Raw genomic sequence first — 22,762 nt, forward strand, 5'->3', positions numbered from 1 at the left:
TTGATCAATTTGATGCAGATCAACAGCCCGTCCTCCTGTAAAGCCCTTAGTCATTATTTTCCGACTGCAATTCTCCTTCAACTGTAATTACTCCGCTTCTGTTTGTATTCGCTATACTGCACCAGGGGTGTGCAAAAAACAATCGCCATGACAATGCATTGAGATACTTATTTTCACAATATACTGCAAAGATTAATGACAATCGATTATTTAATAATAGGCCTAACAAAATTTAATTTACCACTGGTTTATTTTGATCAGAAGAGAGTAGGTGATATTTCTGTTGTGATGGAAGTGCTCTCCCAGATGCTTCAATGCTTAAATAAAATAAATTCACTTATGAAGGCTACACAGCAACAGACAAATAAGCTGTATTTGTACATATATACTGAAGTAAATATTGCAATGCATCGCGACAGTACATGAATCGCAATGCATCTTTATAGAATCGCATCATAGCATGTGTATCATGGATTGGCTCATGAACCCTTTGCCAATACCCACCCCTATAATACTGCTCCCTGTTCTCTTGCCTTCCTCTCTCTGTTGTCCATGTTTCTCTGTCCCTGTCAAGGCTGCTGCACACAGACAGCAGTAAAGGGGGTTAAACCTAGGTGATGGGGGTTGGTGGTTGTTGGCTTGGCACATACTGTACACATTTACATCAGAGCAGAGCCACACACAATAGCCAGCACACATGTGAAGAAAGAGGAAGATAGAGGAAGAATAAAGGGGGAGGGTGTGTGTGTTAGAGTGAGAGAGAGAGAGAGAGAGAGAGAGAGAGAGAGAGAGAGAGAGAGAGAGAGAGAGAGAGAGAGAGAGAGAGAGAGAGAGAGAGAGAGAGAGAGAGAAATAAAAAGTGTGTGTGTGTAGGGTGGTCAACATGTGAATTTGTTGTCATATTTTGAGGTATTTAAGGGGAGAGCATGAGTGAATGTGAACATTTATCTTTGCTCAACATCAGATTGAGGTTGTCTGGTGGTTGGATGCTTGATCCCACCCCCACCCCCCCACTCGTCACCACCCATCGTGCTATCAGCTTCCCTTCCTTCTGGACCAACTGCTACACAGTCTCAGTCTGTGGGGCTATGGAGCCACACACACCCACACATACAGTACATACAGTACAAATGCACACATACACACGCACACACATACAATACACACACACACTCACACACACAAAGGTCCTTCTATCTACCCTCATCAGCTCTTCCTTCACCAAGGCGTCCATGACCGCCCTGTGACTGCCAGTTACATCACACTCGGCCTTCACTACAGTACCATACTGAACGCACACACGCACACACACACACAAACACACATCAGCCATCTGCGATGCCCAGTGCCACAACTTGAGTGAGTGTATTGATCTGCGGCTCTAGAACACGATGTGCTCCCTCACAGTGCTGTGTCCGTCCCACACTCAACAGCATGAATCTCAACCAGAAAAAAAAAATGTTTTAACAAGATGTGGTGAATCATATTTGGCATCTCTGCGAACATTTAACAACTGAATTTGTAAAACAACACAAATCTACTACAATTAAAAGGCAATTTCAGCTGATTGGTGTGTCTTTGTTTTATGGCTTCACAAGTCAGTTGCATGGATATGATTATAAAATATATACGCACATAAAACTGGACAATTATCTAAAAATGGTTGCGATCATGTGATTGGTTAGTTAACTGAAATGATTGATGTTGATATGAGCACATACGAAGAAGCGCTTCCAGACTGCTACAGAACAAGGCAGTTTGAAAGCCTTCCCGCTACAGTAGATTGCCATTAGGCAATGGGCCCTAGAACTATAAGAATAAAAAGGCCCTGCATAGCAATAACTATTTGTGACCAAATTTCGATCACAGAGTCACATGTCTCTCAGAGTGAATGTGCAAGGTACCATCGGAAAGCCTAGAATCTGCACTCCCAGAAAGTAAAATTAACCCAATGTGTCCCCCAGGGCTACTTGTGGCCTGCTGTCATGTGACTGGACACATATTCATTACTGAACCCCTCTCCCCCATCAATCTGAGGTGAAACACCTTCCTCAATGCGATGAACAGTGACATTGGAGCAAACACATTAACCAACACTGGCGATCCCATTTAACCGTGGCCACCTCTCCAGTATTCTGGACAATTACGAAGACCGCAACCTGTTTCACCCGCAGGCAACAGAGAGGAGTCACACAGTAAAGCAACACAGTGCTAATTCAACATTTATAAAGTACCCTGAGGTCAAATGCACTCCAGAAGATGTTTACTCTCAACTCTCGACTCTCTAAGTGTTGAATTAACACTTTGCAGAAAATCTACAGTGCACCATTAGATGACTGTGAGGAGATAACACAATGCTCGCACCTTCACGATAAGATGGCCGGCGACTTCCTCAGAGGTAATCTTGCATGAAATAACAAACAGGAGAAGCGTTTAATTTTAATTACGGATGAGCCACGGACGTTTCATCAACCCCTCATTTTCCAGGAGCAATGGAGCCTACAGAGTTGTGGCTGCTTCAGTGAATTTTCCACTAAATGTACACAGACAGACATTTGACAGGTTTTAAATTGTTCAAAACAATACTAAGTAGCAGCCAGAAAATATGTTGTTGTTGTTGTTGTGTACAAAAACACATGCAAGGCAAAGACAGAAGGATGTCTGCTCTACATCAGTATAAACTCTATCTTTTTCTCAGTCTCTCTTATGATCTATATCTTTCCATCTCTCTCTCTCTCTCGCTGCATATCTGCCCATCGGCTGCTCTCAGTGTTCTTCGCTGAGGCAGCTATTTTCTATCATGGTTAAATGACCTTGTGTGGTAAACAAAACATAACTTACTTTTTTTTCCCTTTTTGTGTGTCTTTTGTGTGTTTGTTTGTTTGTGTTTTTTTTTAATCAATTAAAAAAAACATAACTTACTTCTATGTAAGTTACTATAAAATGTGTGTAAAAAGTCTTAAGTTACACAAAGTTACACCCTTGGTCACCTACTTTTAGAAAAAAGGACAACCTAATTTGTCATGGGTCGATTTAAGTCACTAAAGATTAGACAATTAAAGTCAGTAAGATAGATTTTTCCAATTGTATGCCTCTTTATTTAACATGTGAGAGGAGAGGGACATGCACATATGGCAGGTGCACCTACATTGGACAGATCCTCACCTGAAACCTGTTATCAAGCGTCAGCTGGTCCGTCTTGGAGCGTGTTTTAGAGCTCGTCTGAGGTGTGCCCCAGTGATGCGCGGGTCGACGAAAAAACAAGACACACCCGACCGCTTTTTTCCCTAGTCCGCCCGCTTGCCCTGCCCGCAAGAAATATTCATGAAAAAATATTGACCCGGCCCGCTTCCCGACCCGCCTTTGAAAATAGTAGCCGTGCGTCTTTATGAACATCCTAGCGTCATTGGCAAAGCACAATCACATCAATAAAGGTCTTAAAAAAGGAATTTGCGTCAAGAACAAGACAGCTGTGCATTTCAACAGGACATGTTGGATTTTTGAACCCAGGCCATGCAATGAGGACTGCCGACTGTCACCTGTTTATTTCGGTAACATCGTCGTTTGGATACATGGAGAAAATTAATCTGTAGGTTGGTGAGCAGACGGAGCCAGCCGTCAAGTGGATTGCCTCGTAGTCATGGTACGACACAGGAAATGAAAACAAACTCTGTAAGCAACCCATGAGCGCGAAACCATTACAATTGTATAAGAAAATATGTAGGCTATATCCATCACTGCACTGTTTAGAGAGCACCCTCTGTGTTCTTCAAAATGCACTCAATGGTTGCACCTGCTGCACCAGTTGCGCGCAGAAGATATTCGGCCGACGCAGGAGCCTCATTAAGTCTCCTGCAGAGCGCGTGGCACCATCGTAGGTATTCAGCCATATAAACTTTGATCTATTTCGCAAAAAATGTCCCTGTCTGCTAAAGTAAACTATAGCCTATTGGCTAGCCTATAGCCTACTTTAAAATTCGGCATCATTTCAAAGGTCCTGACCGACCGCACCCGACCCGAATTTCATTAAAAATAATATTTCATAACCCGTGCCTGCGGTCGACCGCAGTTAATTGCAAGCGCCCGCTGCTTTCGGGTCAGCCCGCGCATCACTGGTGTGCCCTCCACTCCACCCAGCGCCTCCCATCGGTTTGACCTCACACACACTATGTGCCACCCAGGCACTAATGTCACATTTGTTCAATGTTGCAGAAAAAAGGGGGCCCTACGTGCTCCTGTCTGGTCTCCAATGGCCTGACCTGGATACCAGAGAACAAAAAGCACTACCAGTCCTCTCTCTCTCTCTCTCTGTGTCCGCAATGGGAGGCAGCCCCGCCAACAAGGTGGGACAAACGGGTATGTTGTCCCGGGCCCAGGGAGATAGGGGGCCCAGAAACGGGTCCCAATTACATTATATGTATTGGGTTGGGGGCCCTTTCAGATTACTTTGTCCCGGGCCCAGCAAAAGCTGTCAGCGGCTCTGATGGGAGGTACTGCAGACTGGCCCCTATCCTGGTCACGTTTCACAGGGAGGTGGAAATGGGGGACCATCCATTCACCCCACATCCCACACCACACACACACACAGGGGTGCCAACAGGGGGAGGAGTAAAAGGGGACAGTTGTCCCGGGCCCAGGGAGAGAGGGGGCCCATAATTGGTTCCTCATTACATTGTATGTATTAAGTTGGGGGGCCCTTTCTGACATCTTTGTCCTGGGCCCAGCCAAAGCTGTCAGCAGCCCTGCACATACACACACACAGACGCACAGACACACACACACGATCCCCAACCGCCTCTCCCACCTAACCCACCTCTACTGACCACATAGCCTGAGCATCCCCCCTCCACCACTACCAGTTTTGTTGCGCAGGTGTATCCATGGTGACGCGGCCAGAGCAGTTCTGCTGAGGGGCTGTTATTTTTAGCGAGGCGGCCTATAGACGGACGACTCAACCATTAAACATGCGCTCATCCGCCCATGTCGTGCGATTCGTGTGTTTCAACCGGGGCCCCAAGAGGAAAGGAGGGCAATCTTTTAAAAAAGATACAATCCCAGGAACAAACAAGCTAAATGAGCTGATGCCACCCACAGCCCTGATTGATGATGGGGCAAAGCAATGACATTAGGGAAGAGCAATGACGAGTGAGAGGGGCCTGTGTGTGTGTGTGTGTGTGTGTGTGTGTGTGTGTGTGTGTGTGTGTGTGTGTGTGTGTGTGTGTGTGTGTGTGTGTGTGTGTGTGTGTGTGTTCCTGGAAATGCCAGGAGGTGCCCTAGTTCACATCATTAGCCATAAGGGCGATAATGGGCCGGGTGGTGTGTGTGTATGTGTGTGTATGTGTGTGTGTGTGTGTGTGTGTGTGTGTGTGTGTGTGTGTGTGTGTGTGACGCATGAGGGGTGGGGAGGTGGTGACAGGAGAATAGGTCAGTCAAATCTGCATCCTCCTGACACACTAGACTTCTCCATGCTCAAAGAGCCCACTAATCCAAATGTTATCCAGTCTTCACACAGTGTAATTTAATGTTGTTCGTTTTGAGACGAATCATTTAAAACTGAGGAAAAAGAAGCTTCAGAAGCACTGACCCTGGAGCTTCAGAAAGTTGTTTGAGCTTATGGTGCATGTCAATGACATTCAGGAGTTGACAGCATTTGCTTCGGCAAAAAACTGTACTTACAGCTGTCAGCAGTAAACATGGCACGTTCTTCCTACGATTCAGTTTTTGTCCGTTATTCACGTGGCATTATGCACGTCAGCAAAACACCTTTTACTTTTATACACAGTTACTTTGGAGGTATTTACCAGTAATGCAAAATACACAGGACCAAGCACTAGCCCCGTACATGCATTCAATGTGAAATCTCCAGTTGCTGAAACGATACATGTGAGCAATTTATTTGGTGGAATTTCGAATAACAAGGTAAGCATCAGTCGTTAGAGGGCTTTGGATCTGTAAAACAACCATTTCAAATGTATTGTGGTGAGAAAGAATACAAAGTAGCCTAAATTTAGCATTCATTCCACACAGTAGCACCAACACTGAGTGTAAATTTAACTCTGTGAGTGTGTTGAATTAACACTGCAAAATCAAGTCATGATAAGAGGGAATACGTGCTGAATGTCCTTATTTCAACCAGACCGTTTGTACCTAGACTGCACTCCGGAACTCAGGACACTCTCAGAATGCTCAAATTATCTGCTGTGACTGCAACCCACAGCACAGTCATTTTTACACATCTGTGGCAGTGGCACACAGCCTGTGGTCTGTACCTGACGCCTGTTGTTACGAGCAAAAAATAGGCAACCGGTTTGCCACATCTATGCCAAATGGGGCTTTTGTAGAGACCTCATTCATCCTGTGACTTCACATTGAGGTTCACCAAAATCACACACAGTCAGATCCATAGCATTTCCACCCACATTGAAGTATCCCTTGAAGAAGACTTAATTAGATTGGCCATTTTTGGCTGTCAGTGAAGCACAGAGCTAGGAGGACTTACGACAGCGCTCTGTCAGGCTTAAGCTATTATTTGGCTGCCATTCGGGGTAATTTTAAATGATGGTGTTCCTTTGGCTGATTACAGAGACTGCAGTGCGTTTGGGGACAGGGGGGGTAAGCCTTTTAATCATCAATGCCAGCAATTTGGTGTGACAGCTCTAAAAGTGCTTCAGATGCAACAGCACTGTGTTCGGTGAATGGGCCAAGAAACTATACACAGGACGTTTTAGGACAAAATTGTAGGCCTACAATTTGATTTCACTGACAGCAGTAGATGTTTGAAGAGGATGCAAGGCACAAGTCACCACTCAGACAGGAAAACATAGCCAGGTTTTTTTTTTTTTTTTTTTTTTTTGGGGGGGGGGGTTCAAAAGAATAATTAGCATAAAGAAATGAGAAAACTCTGCTTAACAAAAATATGGCACTATGCATGTATGGCTGGTTATTACATGAAGAGAGCATGATAATAACTGCTTAAGAGTAGTCAGTAGGAGAGGTTCCAATGCAATAGAAGCTGAATTGACAAGGCCTCCCTACGCACAGTCATACTCTCGCTCCATAGCAACATGACCAGCATTGGCAACACAAAAGCAGGTGAAGAGACCTCAGCAAAAGAGCAGCTAATAGGCCACTACACGCCGTTTGAACTCAGGTTTGATGCTCTCGGTAGTCACAAAGGGGTAGTTTCAAGGGGCAATCACCCCTGAATGTCAGGGACTGTACACAAAATGCAATTTGTGCTGTTCTAATGGCATCTAAATCAAGTCATGTCAGCTGTAGGGTATTCACATCAGTGTGTCTTGCAGGCAAAATAAGAGTGTAGCCTGCCTGATGTTGGATAGGGATATGCAAAGAATGAACAAGGTTTTAATGAATGACATCAAGAATGTCACCAAGGATATCTGCAGCTGTACATCATGGTGTTTAATAAGCTAGTTACATTTAAGGTAAAGCTTATCTGCTTATAAGATATAAGGCTACGCAATGCAATTTTGCAGGACGCATGAATCATTGTCGATAACATTATGTAACATCGTCTCTCCCCGAGTGAGGTTGGAAGGAGGCTGTCACCATCCAAACCCTTTACTTAAGACCGAGGTGAACTAGTCTACGTGATTACGCATTAAAATGTATAATTGCCTATAATTCTCCAAAGCTTCAGGTAAATTTCAAACATATCGAATCGAAAATCATAAGAAATATCTATGGTCCGTATGCCCTCCAGCATTATGACAACCTGTTCATGAGCATGAGCAAAGGAACAAGTTGATTTCATGGATGGCGTGCAATTTCTGATGTAATAGTTTACGCATTTATCATTGACATGGTTTTGAGCAAGATGTGTAATGGTCTCTTTCTCATCCAATCGTCCTTGATTATTTAAAGCATATGGTAGGCTACTTTAATGAGAGGATCTTACCTCATCTCCCTGCCCGAACTGTAGACCAAGGTCCACTAGGTGCTCAACACGAATATAACCATCTGCATCTTCGTCACACACATCGAAGACTTCTTTCAGCTTTTTCAGAAATCCCAGCAGCTGTTCTTGGTCAGGGAAGACATTTCCGTCCATTGTCGTGTCGGAGCTGAGGAGAGAAAACATTTAACAGCAGTCCAAGGGAATCCGCGCGATGGGCGCCATCACCACCAGTGTTCGCAGCTTCACTTCTCAGCGCGCGACGGTGACATCAGCATCATCACACAAGCTGAGCGGAAAGGACCACTGGGCTGTTGATAAGGGGTAGCGAAGATTTAAAACCTAACTAAGTCAGCCTTGAAACACGACCATATAGTCAATTACCCGTGAGATTTAATGAAGACAAAAATCTATGAGAATCCACATTAGTTGTGACGCATTGTAAACCAATGGATCCATTAGGTATAGTGGCATAATGTCAAAGGGACCCTCCTGCCTCACAACCAAAACATGTGAATCATTCGTACTTCATTTCTCAAGAGTTTTGGAAACACGTTCTCACGTTTCTGACGTCTATGCTTGTTACTTGTTGTTGGGTAAGTAGGAGGAGAAACACGTCAAACAAGTGAGAATTAATCAACTGAAGACCATTGGATTAGATACTTCTGAATTCAAAAAGGTCTCAGATTTTTCACATTAACTGTAAGTATGCAGGTGTAATTATTGATATATTAAAGCCTTTTAATTTATTTAAATGAATTGTAATTCAATTCTCTGAAAACAATATCACCTCCAAAATATCGTCATAATTTTTAAATAAATAGCGGGAGCTTATTTTAAAAAAAGAATATTTATTTGGTCTGAACAACATCAACATAGAAAACATTAAAACCTCCAATTCAAAGAAAACATTTCTATTCAACATTGGTCAAAAAATTACATTATTTAAAAGTTGAAAGCAAAGATGTGTGACTCGTTCAATTTGGTGAGAGGACTCTCATCCCACATTCTCCACAATAAGCCTCGGCTCCAGCAATGCATCCCAGCGCTCGGTCAACTGTGTATGAAACAGACAGCAGACAACATTGCATATTAGCATACACACCATATTCAAGGCAGGTACGTCACAAACTGCTAACTGCTGTCAACTCAAAACAATAACAGCGGATGATCCCACAGCCGTGTTTGTTTGGAAGAGCGGAGCTTAAACTCAGGCAGACCCCTGACAAAAGAGAAGGCTTTGGCTAAACTGTGACCAGAGCAGGCTGTGCAAAGGTCACAACTGAATGCCGAACTGGAAGCAAAGCAGATATTACACTTTAATAAACAACGGCCTTAAAAGAAGTGCTAAATGGACCAGCAGTGATTTAAATATATTACACTGTAATAGAAGTAAATAAATTATGCAGTTGCAATGTGGATATAAAACATCAGCAGTCAAAATCACAACTGGAAAAACTCCAGTGAACAGATATCGTCTCAGAAAGTGTTGGGATATTTACAGTGATTTACAGGGAGTGGAACTGTTGGGATATTTACAGTACCTGGGATCCGTGGGTCACAGCATACTCCACCACCTCAGAACCATCTGCGTTCTCATACACCAGATCAAACTTGCCCGGTTCTGTCGGAACTGGATAGGGCAGAAGCAACAGACAAGTGGGTTGGATTTTTGGAGTATTGTCACAAGTATCTCTATGAATCTCTTGTGAATCAATTTGATGTTAAAGCACTTATACACATATACAGTACCTGTGGTTATACTTTTTTTGTTAATGCTGTGAATCTAATGTAATGTACGACGGCACATGATAAATGAAGATAGATTTTTTTTTTTTAAATGGACGAGCCATTTTATATGACACCAACTATTAGCATACAGTGGCACATACCTTTTGGTCTTGAGAGTAGTTGCAGCTCTAACATGTTGGTAGTGACATTAAATCCAGTGATCTTCCCTTCCTGTTGGAAGATAAGAGTTGAGCGAGAGCAGGAAGAAAGTGAAAACAATAATCTTACAGTCCATGAAAACATAACATCAACATTATGAAAATAGAAACCAACTGCTACCTAAAGGCTTATGGACAACTAGTCCACTTGTTTACACTTTTTTTATGGAGAACCATTCAGTAGTAACACCGTAATGGGTTTCTTGCAGGGTAGGAAATTACAAATTGAGTTTTTCCATTCTCATGTTGCCCTATATCTTCAAATAATGAACGAAATAATTTTAACAATTTCACCCATGCAAACAGCCTTGTGTGTGTTCCATGTGTTGCCCAGTTCTGACAGTATTTACTGACATTCCTGCCCGAGTTAAAGCCCCACACTAGCAGTAGCACTGTGACAAGCTTTGGTGTGTAAATATTTTGAAACCGAAAGCGTTTACCTTGTAATCCGACACCTCAGGGGAGTAATTCTCAGTCAGCTCCAGTAGCTGTTATAAAATCAAAACATTGTATGAACAGGATAGTCTTACAAAGAACCAGATAGTCTTACAAACAGAAAGTAACAATATAAAGTTGACTCAAGGACAACAGGCCAATGCGATACTAAGCACAGGATGCGTGGTGTTCTAAAATGAAAAGGCAACCAACATACACAATTCTGGGGTGCATTTCTCGAAACCATAGTTGTTAACTACATTGGCTCTTTGATGTTTACTATGCCATTTCCCATTGACAACTACCCAAATTGCTAACTGGCAAACAACTACGCTTTCGAGAAACACACCCCTGAAGTCTATTGTCAGCTTTCAACAGAAGAGTAAAATATGGCTTTGAAAAGACTCTGAATTTCAATATTAGTAGACTGCCAGAGACTGTTTACACAAATCCATGGGGGTGGGTATATTTCAAGAACATGGTTAACTGATAAACCTGTCAAAGTTAACCTACTGTGCAGAGAGTGGTACACCTGCAGATACAGTAGATAGTGTGCAGATGCCATTTGCATGCATCATTACCATGCACATGTCAATGATGACTCCAAGCTCTTTTATTAGCTGGTTTACCACTAGTATTACATTCGGGTTAACATAACCTGGTGGGTATTCCAAGAAGCTGGTTCAGTGGTAAACCACGTTCAGTTCACTTTGAGATAGTAGTAAATCATCTAGCAGAAGAGCCAGCGGTCCTCGTTTTCTTAAGTACGGTCAGTGCTTAATTTGTCAAGTGGGAGGTCCCGGAGCACAGAGGATGGGTGGCTCCCCCAGCAGGGGGGGTCTGTGATGTCTTCCCCTGAGGTTCAATTCCAAGGTTCCGGAGCTCTCATCTGAGGTTCCGGAGCTAGCTCCCCCTTGCTCCCCCTCAAATTAAGCACTGAGTACGGTAAATGACACCTGCAGAGTAAACAGGTTTACCACTTCCTGTAGGTTTACCACTTAATTAAACCAGGGGTGTATACCAAGAACATGATTAAGAACCACCTTATTGGAATTCACGCTCAGATGCAGACGTAGCACAGCAGATAGGCAGCTTACCTTGAAGGCGATCTTCTGACCAACCGGTGGAGGAGCAGCCAGGAGTGGGAAGGTGCTGTATTCACGTTGGGGTGGTGGGGGTGGCGGCGCCTCAGGGGGGTTCTGCTTCCATAAGGAGGGAGGAGAGAGCATGCAAAAAGGGGAACAAGAACAAGTTATAAGTAACTACAAAAGAAGTACAATGTTAGAACCAGCCTAGATATAAGATTCGCTGGTGATGTATGCTAATACAGCTGACCATGATCCCAGCAGGTTTAGCCTAGAATTCAATTCAATTCAATTCATTCTTTATTCCAGACCCAGGGGGATCCATATCACATTAAAAAGACAAAGCATCACAACACAGTACATATCTTAAAAACAAAACAAACAAAAAACAAACAAACAAAAACCAGGAACAACTGACAAAGAAAAAGAAGGGGAAAAAAACACAGATGTATCATAATTCTCAAGTCAATATCCCACATACAAGCATGCTCGCCAGTGATTCCACATGCTTGAGAAGAGTCTCACAGAGCTACATTTAGGGCTGGCCAGGACAGCAACTAGAATATTTTGTGACTCAGATGCCCTGCACATGAATTTATACATAAGATTACGCAGCACAGCTGCACAAGTAGGTACCCCAGCATTGACAAACATTTGGCTGGCACTTGACCTCCTAGGAATTCTGAGGAGCAGCCTCATGCTGTCATGCTGGCATTCTAGAAGTCTGGCCTAGATCGTTTTCCATCCCTACCCAATCTGTCTCCCCCTCATTCCCATCAAAATGAGATAGTATGATTGATGCTATGAAGTACTACTGATAATCAAAAATAAATAAAAGCCAATAAAAGCTAAAATATCTATATTAAAAAAGGTTCTATGGTATGTAAACCCCCAGTGCAAAACACAGTGTTATGCATTTTAATTATTTTCACGTTAACTAATAGACCATGATTTTGAAAAAAGCCTCTCATGCAAAAAAAGCATGCATAAGGGAGGGGACATATTGGACTATTTGACACTATATCTCACCTGCACGAACAGACTAGTGTTGACCAGCGAGTCTGAAAACCTGCTCTTCTTCCAGTCCTCATCCTGGTAGTCGTACCGGAAGCCTTTACTATAGGGCGTCCCGTTCCCACGTCCAACCCCCCCACTCCCACCTCTGCTCTTCCGGGCGAACCTCCCCTCCCCACTCCCTGGTCTGCCCCTGGCTGCGCTCACGATGGGACTGGAGGCGACCACCCCTGCGATGTTCAGGCCCATGCCGTTCAGCGCCGGTTTCCTGATGACCAGCTCAATCTCTTCCTCGCTACTGTCCGAGGATGAGGCGCGGTTGGCCTGTTTGGCCGCTGGCTGTGCGTTGACTGAGGGGGCAGACGAAGGGGTTTTGAGGAGGGAGGCCGGTGCGGATGACGGGGCTTTGGGGTTGGTGAAGGGGGAGGGCTTTTGGGCCTTTGGGGCCTTCTCCGACCTTGAGGAAGAGTCTGAGGAATCGGAGGAGGTCTCCGCTGCTTTAGCCTGCGGCTTCTTGGAGCTTCCCCCAGAGGGAGCTGCAGTTTTGGGGACGGCCGAGGAGGCAGGCGGGGGGATCATCGCTGGCGTGCGTTTTGCTGGAGGCCTCTCTGCACTGGTGGAGGAGTCAGACGAGTCCGACGAGGAACTCTGTGCTGCTTTATTGGGTGGGGGCTTGGGCTTGGGTTTTGCGTTTACAGCAGCAGTAGCGTTTTGCAGGCCAGGCTTGGTGGAGGGTACAGCAGAGGGCTTGGAAGCAGGGAGGGATTTGACAGGTGTCGCCTTTTTGGGGGGACGCTTCTGGACTGAGTCAGAGTCTGAGGAGGAGGATGAGGAGCTGTCTTTGCGCTTGGCTGCAGCACCACCAGGCTTACTCCCCGTGCCTGCACTGCCAGCGGCAGCCGTCTGTCTGTGTGGTTTGGGCTGAACATGTCTCTTTGGAGACCCTTCATCACTGCTCTCGCTGGAGTCTGAAGATGTCTCCTGGGCTTTCTTGCCAGTGGGCTTGCCATTTACTGCAGTGGTGGCTCTCTTGCTAGATTTATCTGTCTGAGGTTTTGACACTGCAGCAGCTCCAGAGGCTGATTTGACCGTCTCTTTCTGTCCTCCACTGGCACTGGCCTGCTCCTCCTTCCTCTTCTTTTTCTTGTCCTTCTTCTTTTTCTTATTTTTCACTACAGCATCTGTCTGAACCTCTGGCTGCGTCTCCTCCTCGGTGTGTCTTCTCTTCTTGGCTGTGGTGCATGGCTGCTCGTCTACTGCTGCGACTTCTACGTGCTCCCTCCGTCTTTTCTTTTCTCGGGTCTTGGACGCGTCAGGCTCTGCGCCATTCAGATGGGGTGGACTTTCAGCTTTTACCCTGTAAACAGAATAATTATACAGCATTTGGGGGGGGTGTCAGCAACGTTGCTTGTTGTGCAACTGCAGCAGAAAGCAATAGGCAGAGTAAATTAAACTGCATGGAATATGAAATGTAGATAATAATGAAATGTCTACATGAAAACTAAAGGGTAATCAGCTCGCAAGTATCACCTTATGCTGTCATTATCCCGCACGACGTAGATGCTTTCAGATGGTGGAAGATAGCAGTCCTCAATGAAAAGGTCTAAGCAAGTCTTGCGACTGTATTCAAACTTCTCTCTGATGACGCTGACCAAATCTCCGACAACTCGGCATTTGTTCAGATCTACAAGCAACCAACACATACGACAGGTAGGCACAGCCGGTGATGGATAATCAAAATACAACCTGACACGCACCACATTGAGACTGGAGGCGGCCATAGCTACTGATGCATGTTTTTGGAAAAAGTTTCATTGATCTTATAAACTACAGCTGGCTACTGCCATCTGTTGGCATGGGTGTCCACACTCCACAAATGAATTGCTTCCTCATTTGGGTCAGCTGACACAGGGATGTCATATGACCTTTGCCTATATGTTTGCGCATCTCCCCACTTCTCTCCAAAGAGCACAGCTTACGGAAAGTTGTAAGCACAATTCCGCGGACAATGGAGCGCCCAAAGACTTGTACGGCTGCTGTTGTGCTGTTGCTGCTTTCACTCAGTGATGGAGGTAAACCGTTTCATTTCTCAGTGTTCACACTTTCTGAGAATGTGCAGATTCGGCTGTTTACATTTTAAGGGGGCAATTATTGCCTTCATTAACTATTGCTGAATCACACAAGTCTGTAAGGTTAATTGATCATCACTCGGGATGACTGTCTTGCGAGTATCTTTCCCGTGACACATTTCAAAACATTCTGTTCTTTTGTGTCTTCCCTAAAGGTTTTGCAGGACCAGTATCCGCGGGCAAAGAATCTTGGGGCTACGTGGATGTCCGGGAGGGTGCTCATATGTTTTGGTGGCTTTACTACGCCAACAATCCTGGTACCAGTTACACAGATTTCCCTCTTATAATGTGGCTCCAGGTATTGTGCTTCTCAATTTATCCGTTCTTCCTTTGAGGTTGACATTGCATTCCCTGCATGCATTAGAAGGATTTGGTGTGTTTAATAACTGAAACAAATTTGTTTATAGGGTGGGCCTGGCGCATCCAGCACTGGTTTTGGTAACTTCGAAGAGATTGGACCGCTTGACCGGGAGTTGGATGAGAGAGACTCCACTTGGGTAAGTGTGGTATGGCTCCAAATGAATGATTGATACCAGCGTCTTCTTTGAATTTTCACAAAGGGAAGACAAAATTGTTGGATACCATTCATCTCTACCCGTGTGTGTGTGTGTGTGTGTGTGTGTGTGTGTGTGTGTGTGTGTGTGTGTGTGTGTGTGTGTGTGTGTGTGTGTGTGTGTGTGTGTGTGTGTGTGTGTGTGTGTGGTGTGTGTGTGTGTGTGTGTGTGTGTGTGTGTGTGTGTGTGTGTGTGTGTGTGTGTGTGTGTGTGTGTGTGTGTGTGTGTGTGTGTGTGTGTGTGTGTGTGTGTGTGTGTGTGTGTGTGTGTGATCATGATCATCTGACCTGTGGATATGTATGGTGGATATATGTGCAATGTTGTGTGTGAAGTCTTTGTGTCTTCTTCTGTATTATGTATGCTACTTGACCCCTTCATTTCCCTCGGGATCAATAAATGGTGCTCCACTCTCTACTACTGTCCCTTGTCCACAGGTCCAAGCTGCCAGTGTGTTGTTTGTGGACAACCCGGTTGGCACAGGATACAGTTACACTGACTCCCAGGATTTGCTCACCAAAGATGTAGCCGGAGTGTCTTCAGACATGATGGCCCTGCTGAAGGAGTTCTTTGCCACAAAGGAAGAGTTTCAGGTAACATGGCATTGATCTGGCCCAACCGTGGCCTAACGGTGGGGTACTGGGCCACTGTGTTGGCGACCCTTTCTTTTTTTCTCTTTTTTTCATTCTTTCTCTCGCTTCCTGTCCCTCTTTCACTGTCCTATCTGATTAAAGGCTAAATGGCAAACAAAATACATTAAAAAAACATGACATTGATGTAGGAGTTGGTGAAATTAATTTGCCCTGATCTGGATCGCCTGAGCGAGGGTGTGTGTGATTTCCGAAAGGCCTGAAACGCCCAATGGACGATTCCTCAATGTCACCGCTGTGCCCTAGCTATGTAAGATGTTCCTCAAGGTACCTGTGACCAAGGTTGAGTGAAGCTTCCCAGGTGTTCAAAGCCATGGGTTAAATGTTTTCGAACCACCACAAGGTTTTTGCCTCACATTTCTGTTGCATGTTTGTTTTCAATCTGCCCACAGAGCATCCCCTTCTACATCTTCTCTGAGTCTTACGGTGGGAAGATGGCTGCTGCCATTTCTCTGGAGCTCACCAAGGTAATGATCACACTCTATTCAGAGTCAATGTTGTCCTCACGACATTCATGTGGTCGTCTCCACATATAATAGGGGAACAGATTTCTGCACAGCTGTGAACGTTCACGCTTCCTCTTTCTTTTTGTTTGTCTTGTGATCAGTTGCTTATCTCTGCAAGACATAACTGGACTGTGTGACTCGTGTGCCAGACTGCCTGAATTGAAGACTCACAAGAATTTACACACAGACACCATCTAATTTGTGGAAATTGCCTAAATGCATTTTAACCATGTGTAATGTTTGCGTGAATGTGCAGGCCATTTCAGCGGGAGACATCAAGTGCAATTTTGCAGGCGTAGCCTTGGGAGACTCGTGGATCTCACCTCTGGGTATGTCCACCTTTTCAAACCACTACCTCCAGTCCCATCCGGAGCAGGTTGATTCGTCCATTCACATTTTCGGCAGTCGTTTAGTCCTATAGAGCAGTCATCCAATCTGACCTAATGCTTTAGCCAGTTCAACCAGTAGTTAGAATGAAGTGAAATTGAGTGACTGCACTTGGTGGCGACAGTCTCCAATTTCCTTCCCTAATAAAATACAATTCCAGTACACTGAACATTGACATGCACATGGGGTGTGTAGGGGATTTTTTTTTATTTTTTTTAATCGTTTTAAAATTGTCGATTCTGCAGTAAATTCCTAGAAACCTGCAAACTGTCCATATTGTCACAGCACAGGTCAAAGTCACATTCAGAGGGAGGAGGGCTGTCTTGCACTTGTCTGCAGAGGTCTTATGCAAGACTACAAGGAGCAGTGATGCGCAATGCTGAGTTGAGCACATCCGGTAGCCCATCACATACAGTTTTTTAGCTTATCTGCTTTCTTCTCCCTTTTACAGATTCTGTCCTGACATGGGGCCCTTATCTTTACAGCACAGTAAGTAGAATACTGATCAAACTCAATGCAGTTAATATGCAGTTCCTATGCACAGCCATCACCCAGGTGCTGATTCAGTCATAAGGAATACAGGAACAGTTGATGAATGACCGTGACCGCACGGTGGCCATGTCACCTCCACAGTGGAGGTGTTTCGCTCTGAAGCATTGGTTCAATGAAATGATAAAAAGTCCATGGTGCAGTGATTCACTTTTATTTCTAGAATACTGATCACCTTCAGTCAGTTTGCCTGTGTCTGGGAAGGGCAAGACCTTGAGCTGTGAATGGCAGTATTTCTACTTTAGTGTCAAACACTACTCACATCAGCTGGTAGCACGCTGTACACGTGCCTCAGGTCATAAATGGTGCTTTTGAAGGAGACCGCAAAGTTGCCTGTCAGAATGGGCAAGCTTTTTTATCCTCCTGGTATCCATTCATTGCATCCTCTTTCACAGGCCATGGCATGTGTGCTTACTTAAAACTTGCAACAGGCACTCATGTAAATTATGATGTTCACACTGTAAAATGCTTGTCAAAGCTGATGGCAGTTGTACTACAGGTATTACTGTATGTGGTCTTGAGGAATGGCTTTATTGAACACAATTGATCGAATATTTGTCCTGGCTTGCAGTCTTTGCTGGATGATGCTGGTCTGAATGAGGTTGGCAGTGCAGCAGAGGCTGTGAAGAGAGCGGTCACCGATGGAGACTTCACCAAGGCAACAGAACTGTGGTCCATTCTGGAGAGCGTGGTGGAACAGGTCAGGAAACTCTGCTACAGATATGCTACTACATGACTTCATTGTGCTTTAGGTTTTCATACTGTTTCTCATGTTTTAAAAGAAAATATGACCTTAAAGATTATTTTGGATACCTGTTTTTTTTTCTTGAATAGGAACAGAAAATGGATAGAATTTGCACAGTATTTGGTTGAAGGGATTAAAAAAAGGACACAAAACCAAAGTAAGCAAATGATTAAACTCTGTCTTGTTTCTTGCTGCTAGAACACGAATGGAGTTAACTTCTACAACATCCTGGGCCAAGAGTCTGACGATGATGACAGCGCTGTGAAATCCACACTCAAATCAACAGGGCAGGAGAACTACCTTAGTGAGTAACCCCCGTCATTATCCTCGCCAATACTTCCAGTGTGTTGTGGTCAAAAGTGCACGAACATCCAACACTTTGCAAACGTAGGGCAAAAAGTCCCACAGATCATTAGAAATTGTACCTTCACACTGCTGCTTTTAGTAATTTTTATTCAGATCAACCTTTTACTGTCAAGGTCTTCGTCAGGCTTTTTAAAAGGTTTCAAAAGACTTAAGTAGATAGTTGAAATGTTGTTGCACGTGTCTCTCTTTTTCATCCCACTTGTGTGACTTATAAAAATGTGAGATGCATGTGTGGAGTATTCTCCATTTCTGAGCTCCAGTTTCTGTCTATGCCCTTGCTCCCCTTATGATGTTTATCAATCAATATGTTTAGTTTCAACTGCACTGGAGTCTGATCAAATGAAATGTCAGTCTTTAGCGCTAATGCCTATTACATAGATTTTATTTGGACAGTGCCCTTTGACCTTAACTATCTCTGCTTTTGTCCCTGCGTAGCCTCCCTGATGAGGCGGCACATCAAGCCCCTGCACAGCGAGACGCTCGGCCAGCTGATGAACGGCAAGATCAGGAAGAAGCTCAGAGTCATCCCACGAAACGTCACCTGGGGAGGTCAGCAAACACATTCACTCTGCTGCTGTGCTATTGCTTACAAATGAAGAGCTTCGTCGCAAAAATGACTCATTTCAATTTTGGGAAATTTACAAATGTTTTGTACTTTTTTTTTGTGGGCATTGCATTACATTGCAAAATGCCAGATGTCTAGGTTTTAAAGTGTGTTCTCAAAATATTAGAATGGCAAAAATTCAGACATAGAGGATGGGACGTATGAACAGTCATTTCCAATAATAAAATGCTGAAGTTAAAAAAAATGGCATTTTTGTCATTTTGCAGCAAAATTCCTCAGTTGCAGTACGGTATACTGCCCTACAAAGGCAAAGTGCAGTAACTACAGATTTTGTCAAAATTAAGTTTTATACTGAAAATGGTCTCTTACACCTCCTTTTTCTTGTGACAAAGCTGTATGGTCAAAATAAGTCATGTTTTAGAGTTTGTCTAAGTTGCAGTTACTACAATATCCAACTTACTGCCATGGCTTTGAAGGCATTTTTCTCACTTTCACTGTTGGCGTAGTTATTGCACTTTTGCCTTTGTCGGGCAGTATATTATGTGGCCGTGTATGGGAGAAAGGGCAGAAGAGAGTGGGGGAAAAGCTCTGGGTCATCCCCTGATGGGGTCACCTGGGGAGGTAAACTCATTTACTGTAGCTGGATGTACAGGTCCCAGGTGTGGTATCTACCGTAACAAATATGAACACCTCTACATGGGGGAATAGTTTAATTAGATGCAACAATCATGACCCAGCTTTGTGTCATCTCCAAGTAGGGGAGAAGGAGGCTGTCTGGGGGACTGTATGGGTTTGTGTAACTGTCAGTGTGCTCGGTGGTGTATGACTCTGGGGATCTATTAGAAATGCAGCATGTGTGGATGGGAGAAGAGAGAGAGGAGATCAGGAAGAAGCAATGCCTTATCCCATGTTGCCTGGGGAGGTAAAAAGATTTACTCGACCGCTGACGCCACATCTGAATTTAGCTTCTCAGCACAAGCTGCAGAACAGGTTGATTTGTGCAATACATCGCTCTGGTTTACTGTACCGTCAATAGTGGCAGTTATTCTGCAGTCTGTTGGTGCCCCGAGCAAAAAATATACTGTAGACTTTAAACTGCAGTTCATGGTTTTTGAGCCTCTGGGGATACATATGACTTGAGTCACGAGCACTTGTCTGCGTTTATTCTATTCTTAAAGCTATGCTTTTTGATTGGAAAGATTTCCCAGTGAATGACTAATCAGAGCCATAAAGAAAACGTCACGCTCACTGTAATGTCTGTGCTAATGTTCTAGGTATAAAACAATATTGTTTCGCCCTATCGTGGCCTACGGGTAGGGCACTCGTCTACTATGCGGTTCGATTCCCGGCCCGGGTCCTTTGCCAGCCCTATCCTGTCTCTCTCTCTCCCAACTTGCTTCCTGTCACCATCTTCACAATACTGTCATGAATAAAGTCAGGAAGACCAAAAAAAAAAAAAAATATATATATTTATATATTTTTTTAAACCATATTCGTGTCCTTTGTGTAACCATCAGGCCAGGCTGAGGATGTGTTTGCCAGCATGTCTGGAGACTTCATGAAGCCTGTGATTGACGTTGTGGATGAGTTGCTGGACGCTGGCGTCAATGTTACTGTCTACAACGGGCAGCTGGACCTGATTGTGGACACCATTGGTAAGTGGCAGTGGAAGATGGAAGGGACATAGAGTGTGCTGTTGCTGGCAGTGTACACATTGCACTCTTGTACAACTTGCGGTAGGAATATGTTCTGGTAGGCCGACTTCTGACTTTGTACCCTCTTCCACCACTAGGGGATACTGGTGTTTTGATTTCGTGGATGTAATGTGAGCACACCTGCATTCATCAGTTAATGTTTCATAGACGAGATGATGGCCTTAAACATTTTCTTTTATCTTAAAGCTATAGGTTTTACAGTCACTGAGCAGTACAGCTTTCTGTTAACTTAAATGTCCACATCTGTACGGTTTGACTGTTCTCAGGTCAGGAGAACTGGGTGAAGGATCTGAAGTGGCCGGGCATCGAGCACTTCAGTAAGATGAAGTGGACGCCTCTGGACGACCCCGAGTCTCCAGGGGTCACCGGGGCCTTCGTCAAGAATTACAAGAACTTCGCCTTCTACTGGATCCTCAAGGCTGGACACATGGTCAGTTGGTTTATGGAGGGGGGGGAAACTATTTTACATTTTTCTGTTGCATTATTTAAAAATTATTTCTATATTATGTACAGATGAATTCATTCACCCATAGTTGACTTTCCTTTTGAAAATATGGTTATTGACAAAGTGTGTGTATTTACAATTGCAGAACTTTTTCATTATTTAAATTAAGTAATTTCACAAATAATCTGTGACTCCATTTTAACCTGGCTGAGATTTCCCTGTGATGGATTTTCATTATGTTATGTTTGTGTTTCTCAGATCCCATCAGACCAGGGTGACATGGCCCTACGCATGATGCAGATGATCACTCAGCAGGAGTAAAAGGAAAATTTTAAAAGGGAATAATAATAATAATAATAATGTATCTAATTTCTTCAGTAAGGGGCCTCTTTTCCACTACTGTTTTTCGGTAGGCCTACAGCTCAACACAGTGCAACTCGGCTGCTACTTTTTGCTTTTCGAATAGGCACGACACGGTTCAATCGTAAAGCAGAAAGTGGTGGCCGAATCGCACTGTGTTGAGCTGTAGGCGTACAAGAAAAACTGCAGTGGAAAAGAGGCATTAGGGGCCAACAGGCTTGGCCACGCTGCTCTTCCAGACAATCAATCAGCATGATTGCCAAAATCACTCTGTCTGCCTCCAGTCCTGCACTTCCAGATTTGTTTTTTCCACAACTCTCCAAAGTCCTGTTGTGTATTATAGGGGTACTGTAGCATTGCTGCCTTTTTTGATTACTATGGGTATTACTCTGTAAATCTGATGCTGAACCAACAATAAATGTTTGGGATTTTTTTTAAATAATATCTGTGTTCTGACGTTTTTCTACTGGAACATCTAAATATTGTAAAACCCTTTGCCTCAAGATTGATTGATTTAAAACCTTGATCATTGTTCTGTGCTGTAACGCTTCCCTTGTGGAATCATGAGCTGTGGAGACCTGTGGCAGTGACTGTTTATATGCATGTCAGTATTCAATGGTGGATCTGGCCCTGTATATGTATTGGACATACCTGGACACCTTTTTGTGTCACATGGAATGGAATGAATGGCTGGTGCAAAAAAAACTTCAATATGATTTTGAGATTGTAAGTATCTAGACATTGTCTGTGCAGCTGCATACTTTTTTTGTAAACCTTTACAGGTACTGTACATGCTTGAACAGTGTTGATCAGGTTACACATGTGGAGAAGATATCTAAATACTGCTGTTTCCATTAAAAGGGGATCTCATTAGGCTACTGGAACTCCTTTTTGTTTTGAATTTCCTCAAAATCAGAGTAAGCCTTATTTGGGAGATTTTAAGTCCTGCCTCATTAGTTTCAGCTAATCCACTAAACCACTCAAGCAGCAAAACAGACGAGCTAATTAGTGACTGTTTTTGTTTGTGTGTGAAAGCCCATGTGAAGTGAAAGGCCATTGGGGAAACTCCAACTCCCATTGTCATTGTGAGCCAGCACTCCACAGCACACAAGTGAACACTGCACATAACGAAATTGCATTTATGCCTCACCCGTGCAAGGGGACAGCCCTCAATGGCGCCCCTGGGTAGCAGTGCGGCGGGACGGCACAGCACGGTACTATGCTTAAGGTACCTCAGTCATGGAGGAGGATAGGGGAGAGCACTGGTTGATTACTTCCCCCTCCAACCTGGCGGGTCGGGAGTCGAACCGGCAACCTTTGGGCTACAAGTCTGTTGCCCTGACCGCTCACCCATGACTGCCCTTTAAGTGTGTGTGCAGGACATTTACTTTCTTAA

General features: G+C 44.1%; 3 protein-coding genes across 3 annotated transcripts in view; 1 reads left to right on the forward strand and 2 right to left on the reverse strand.

Annotated features, from left to right (window-relative positions):
• LOC134464509 (rab11 family-interacting protein 4A-like) overlaps window positions 1-8,145 on the reverse strand; it is a 61,993-nt gene extending 53,848 nt beyond the window's left edge. Inside the window, exon 1 of the mRNA XM_063217948.1 lies at window positions 7,919-8,145. Within this exon, the coding sequence (XP_063074018.1) occupies window positions 7,919-8,101 (183 nt within the window). The 5' untranslated portion in view covers window positions 8,102-8,145. The remainder of the gene's footprint in view (window positions 1-7,918) is intronic.
• A 607-nt stretch (window positions 8,146-8,752) lies between these two features.
• coil (coilin p80) lies at window positions 8,753-14,187 on the reverse strand. The gene is made up of 7 exons (XM_063215591.1): window positions 13,929-14,187; window positions 12,414-13,755; window positions 11,397-11,498; window positions 10,305-10,352; window positions 9,808-9,877; window positions 9,460-9,548; window positions 8,753-8,972 (listed from the first exon to the last, which is right to left on the reverse strand). Exons 1-7 carry the CDS (start codon window positions 14,177-14,179, stop codon window positions 8,913-8,915), a joined length of 1,962 nt encoding a protein of 653 aa, XP_063071661.1. The 5' UTR covers window positions 14,180-14,187; the 3' UTR covers window positions 8,753-8,912.
• Window positions 14,188-14,302: 115 nt separating this feature from the next.
• On the forward strand, window positions 14,303-21,805 carry scpep1 (serine carboxypeptidase 1). The gene is made up of 13 exons (XM_063215605.1): window positions 14,303-14,470; window positions 14,683-14,825; window positions 14,935-15,024; window positions 15,516-15,671; window positions 16,121-16,195; window positions 16,491-16,563; window positions 17,073-17,110; window positions 17,742-17,870; window positions 18,114-18,219; window positions 18,717-18,830; window positions 20,364-20,501; window positions 20,828-20,991; window positions 21,265-21,805. The coding sequence occupies exons 1-13, from the start codon at window positions 14,407-14,409 to the stop codon at window positions 21,325-21,327; spliced, it is 1,353 nt and encodes a 450-aa protein (XP_063071675.1). The 5' UTR covers window positions 14,303-14,406; the 3' UTR covers window positions 21,328-21,805.
• Window positions 21,806-22,762: the final 957 nt, after the last annotated feature.

Source organism: Engraulis encrasicolus, chromosome 2 (genome assembly GCF_034702125.1).
Source record: "Engraulis encrasicolus isolate BLACKSEA-1 chromosome 2, IST_EnEncr_1.0, whole genome shotgun sequence".
NCBI lineage: Eukaryota > Metazoa > Chordata > Actinopteri > Clupeiformes > Engraulidae > Engraulis > Engraulis encrasicolus.

Excerpts from the sequence above, each read along its gene's own strand:
- coil (XM_063215591.1), bottom strand. The coding sequence starts at position 14,179 with ATGGCCGCCTCCAGTCTCAATGTGGTGCGTGTCAGGTTGTATTTTGAT. Across the intron at positions 13,756-13,928 it reads CGGGATAATGACAGCATAAG|GGTAAAAGCTGAAAGTCCAC; the intron begins GTGATACTTGCG and ends TTCTGTTTACAG. Across the intron at positions 9,878-10,304 it reads CTGAGGTGTCGGATTACAAG|GAAGGGAAGATCACTGGATT; the intron begins GTAAACGCTTTC and ends ATCTTCCAACAG.
- scpep1 (XM_063215605.1), top strand. The coding sequence starts at position 14,407 with ATGGAGCGCCCAAAGACTTGTACGGCTGCTGTTGTGCTGTTGCTGCTT. Across the intron at positions 14,471-14,682 it reads GCTTTCACTCAGTGATGGAG|GTTTTGCAGGACCAGTATCC; the intron begins GTAAACCGTTTC and ends TCTTCCCTAAAG. Across the intron at positions 16,196-16,490 it reads TTTCTCTGGAGCTCACCAAG|GCCATTTCAGCGGGAGACAT; the intron begins GTAATGATCACA and ends GTGAATGTGCAG.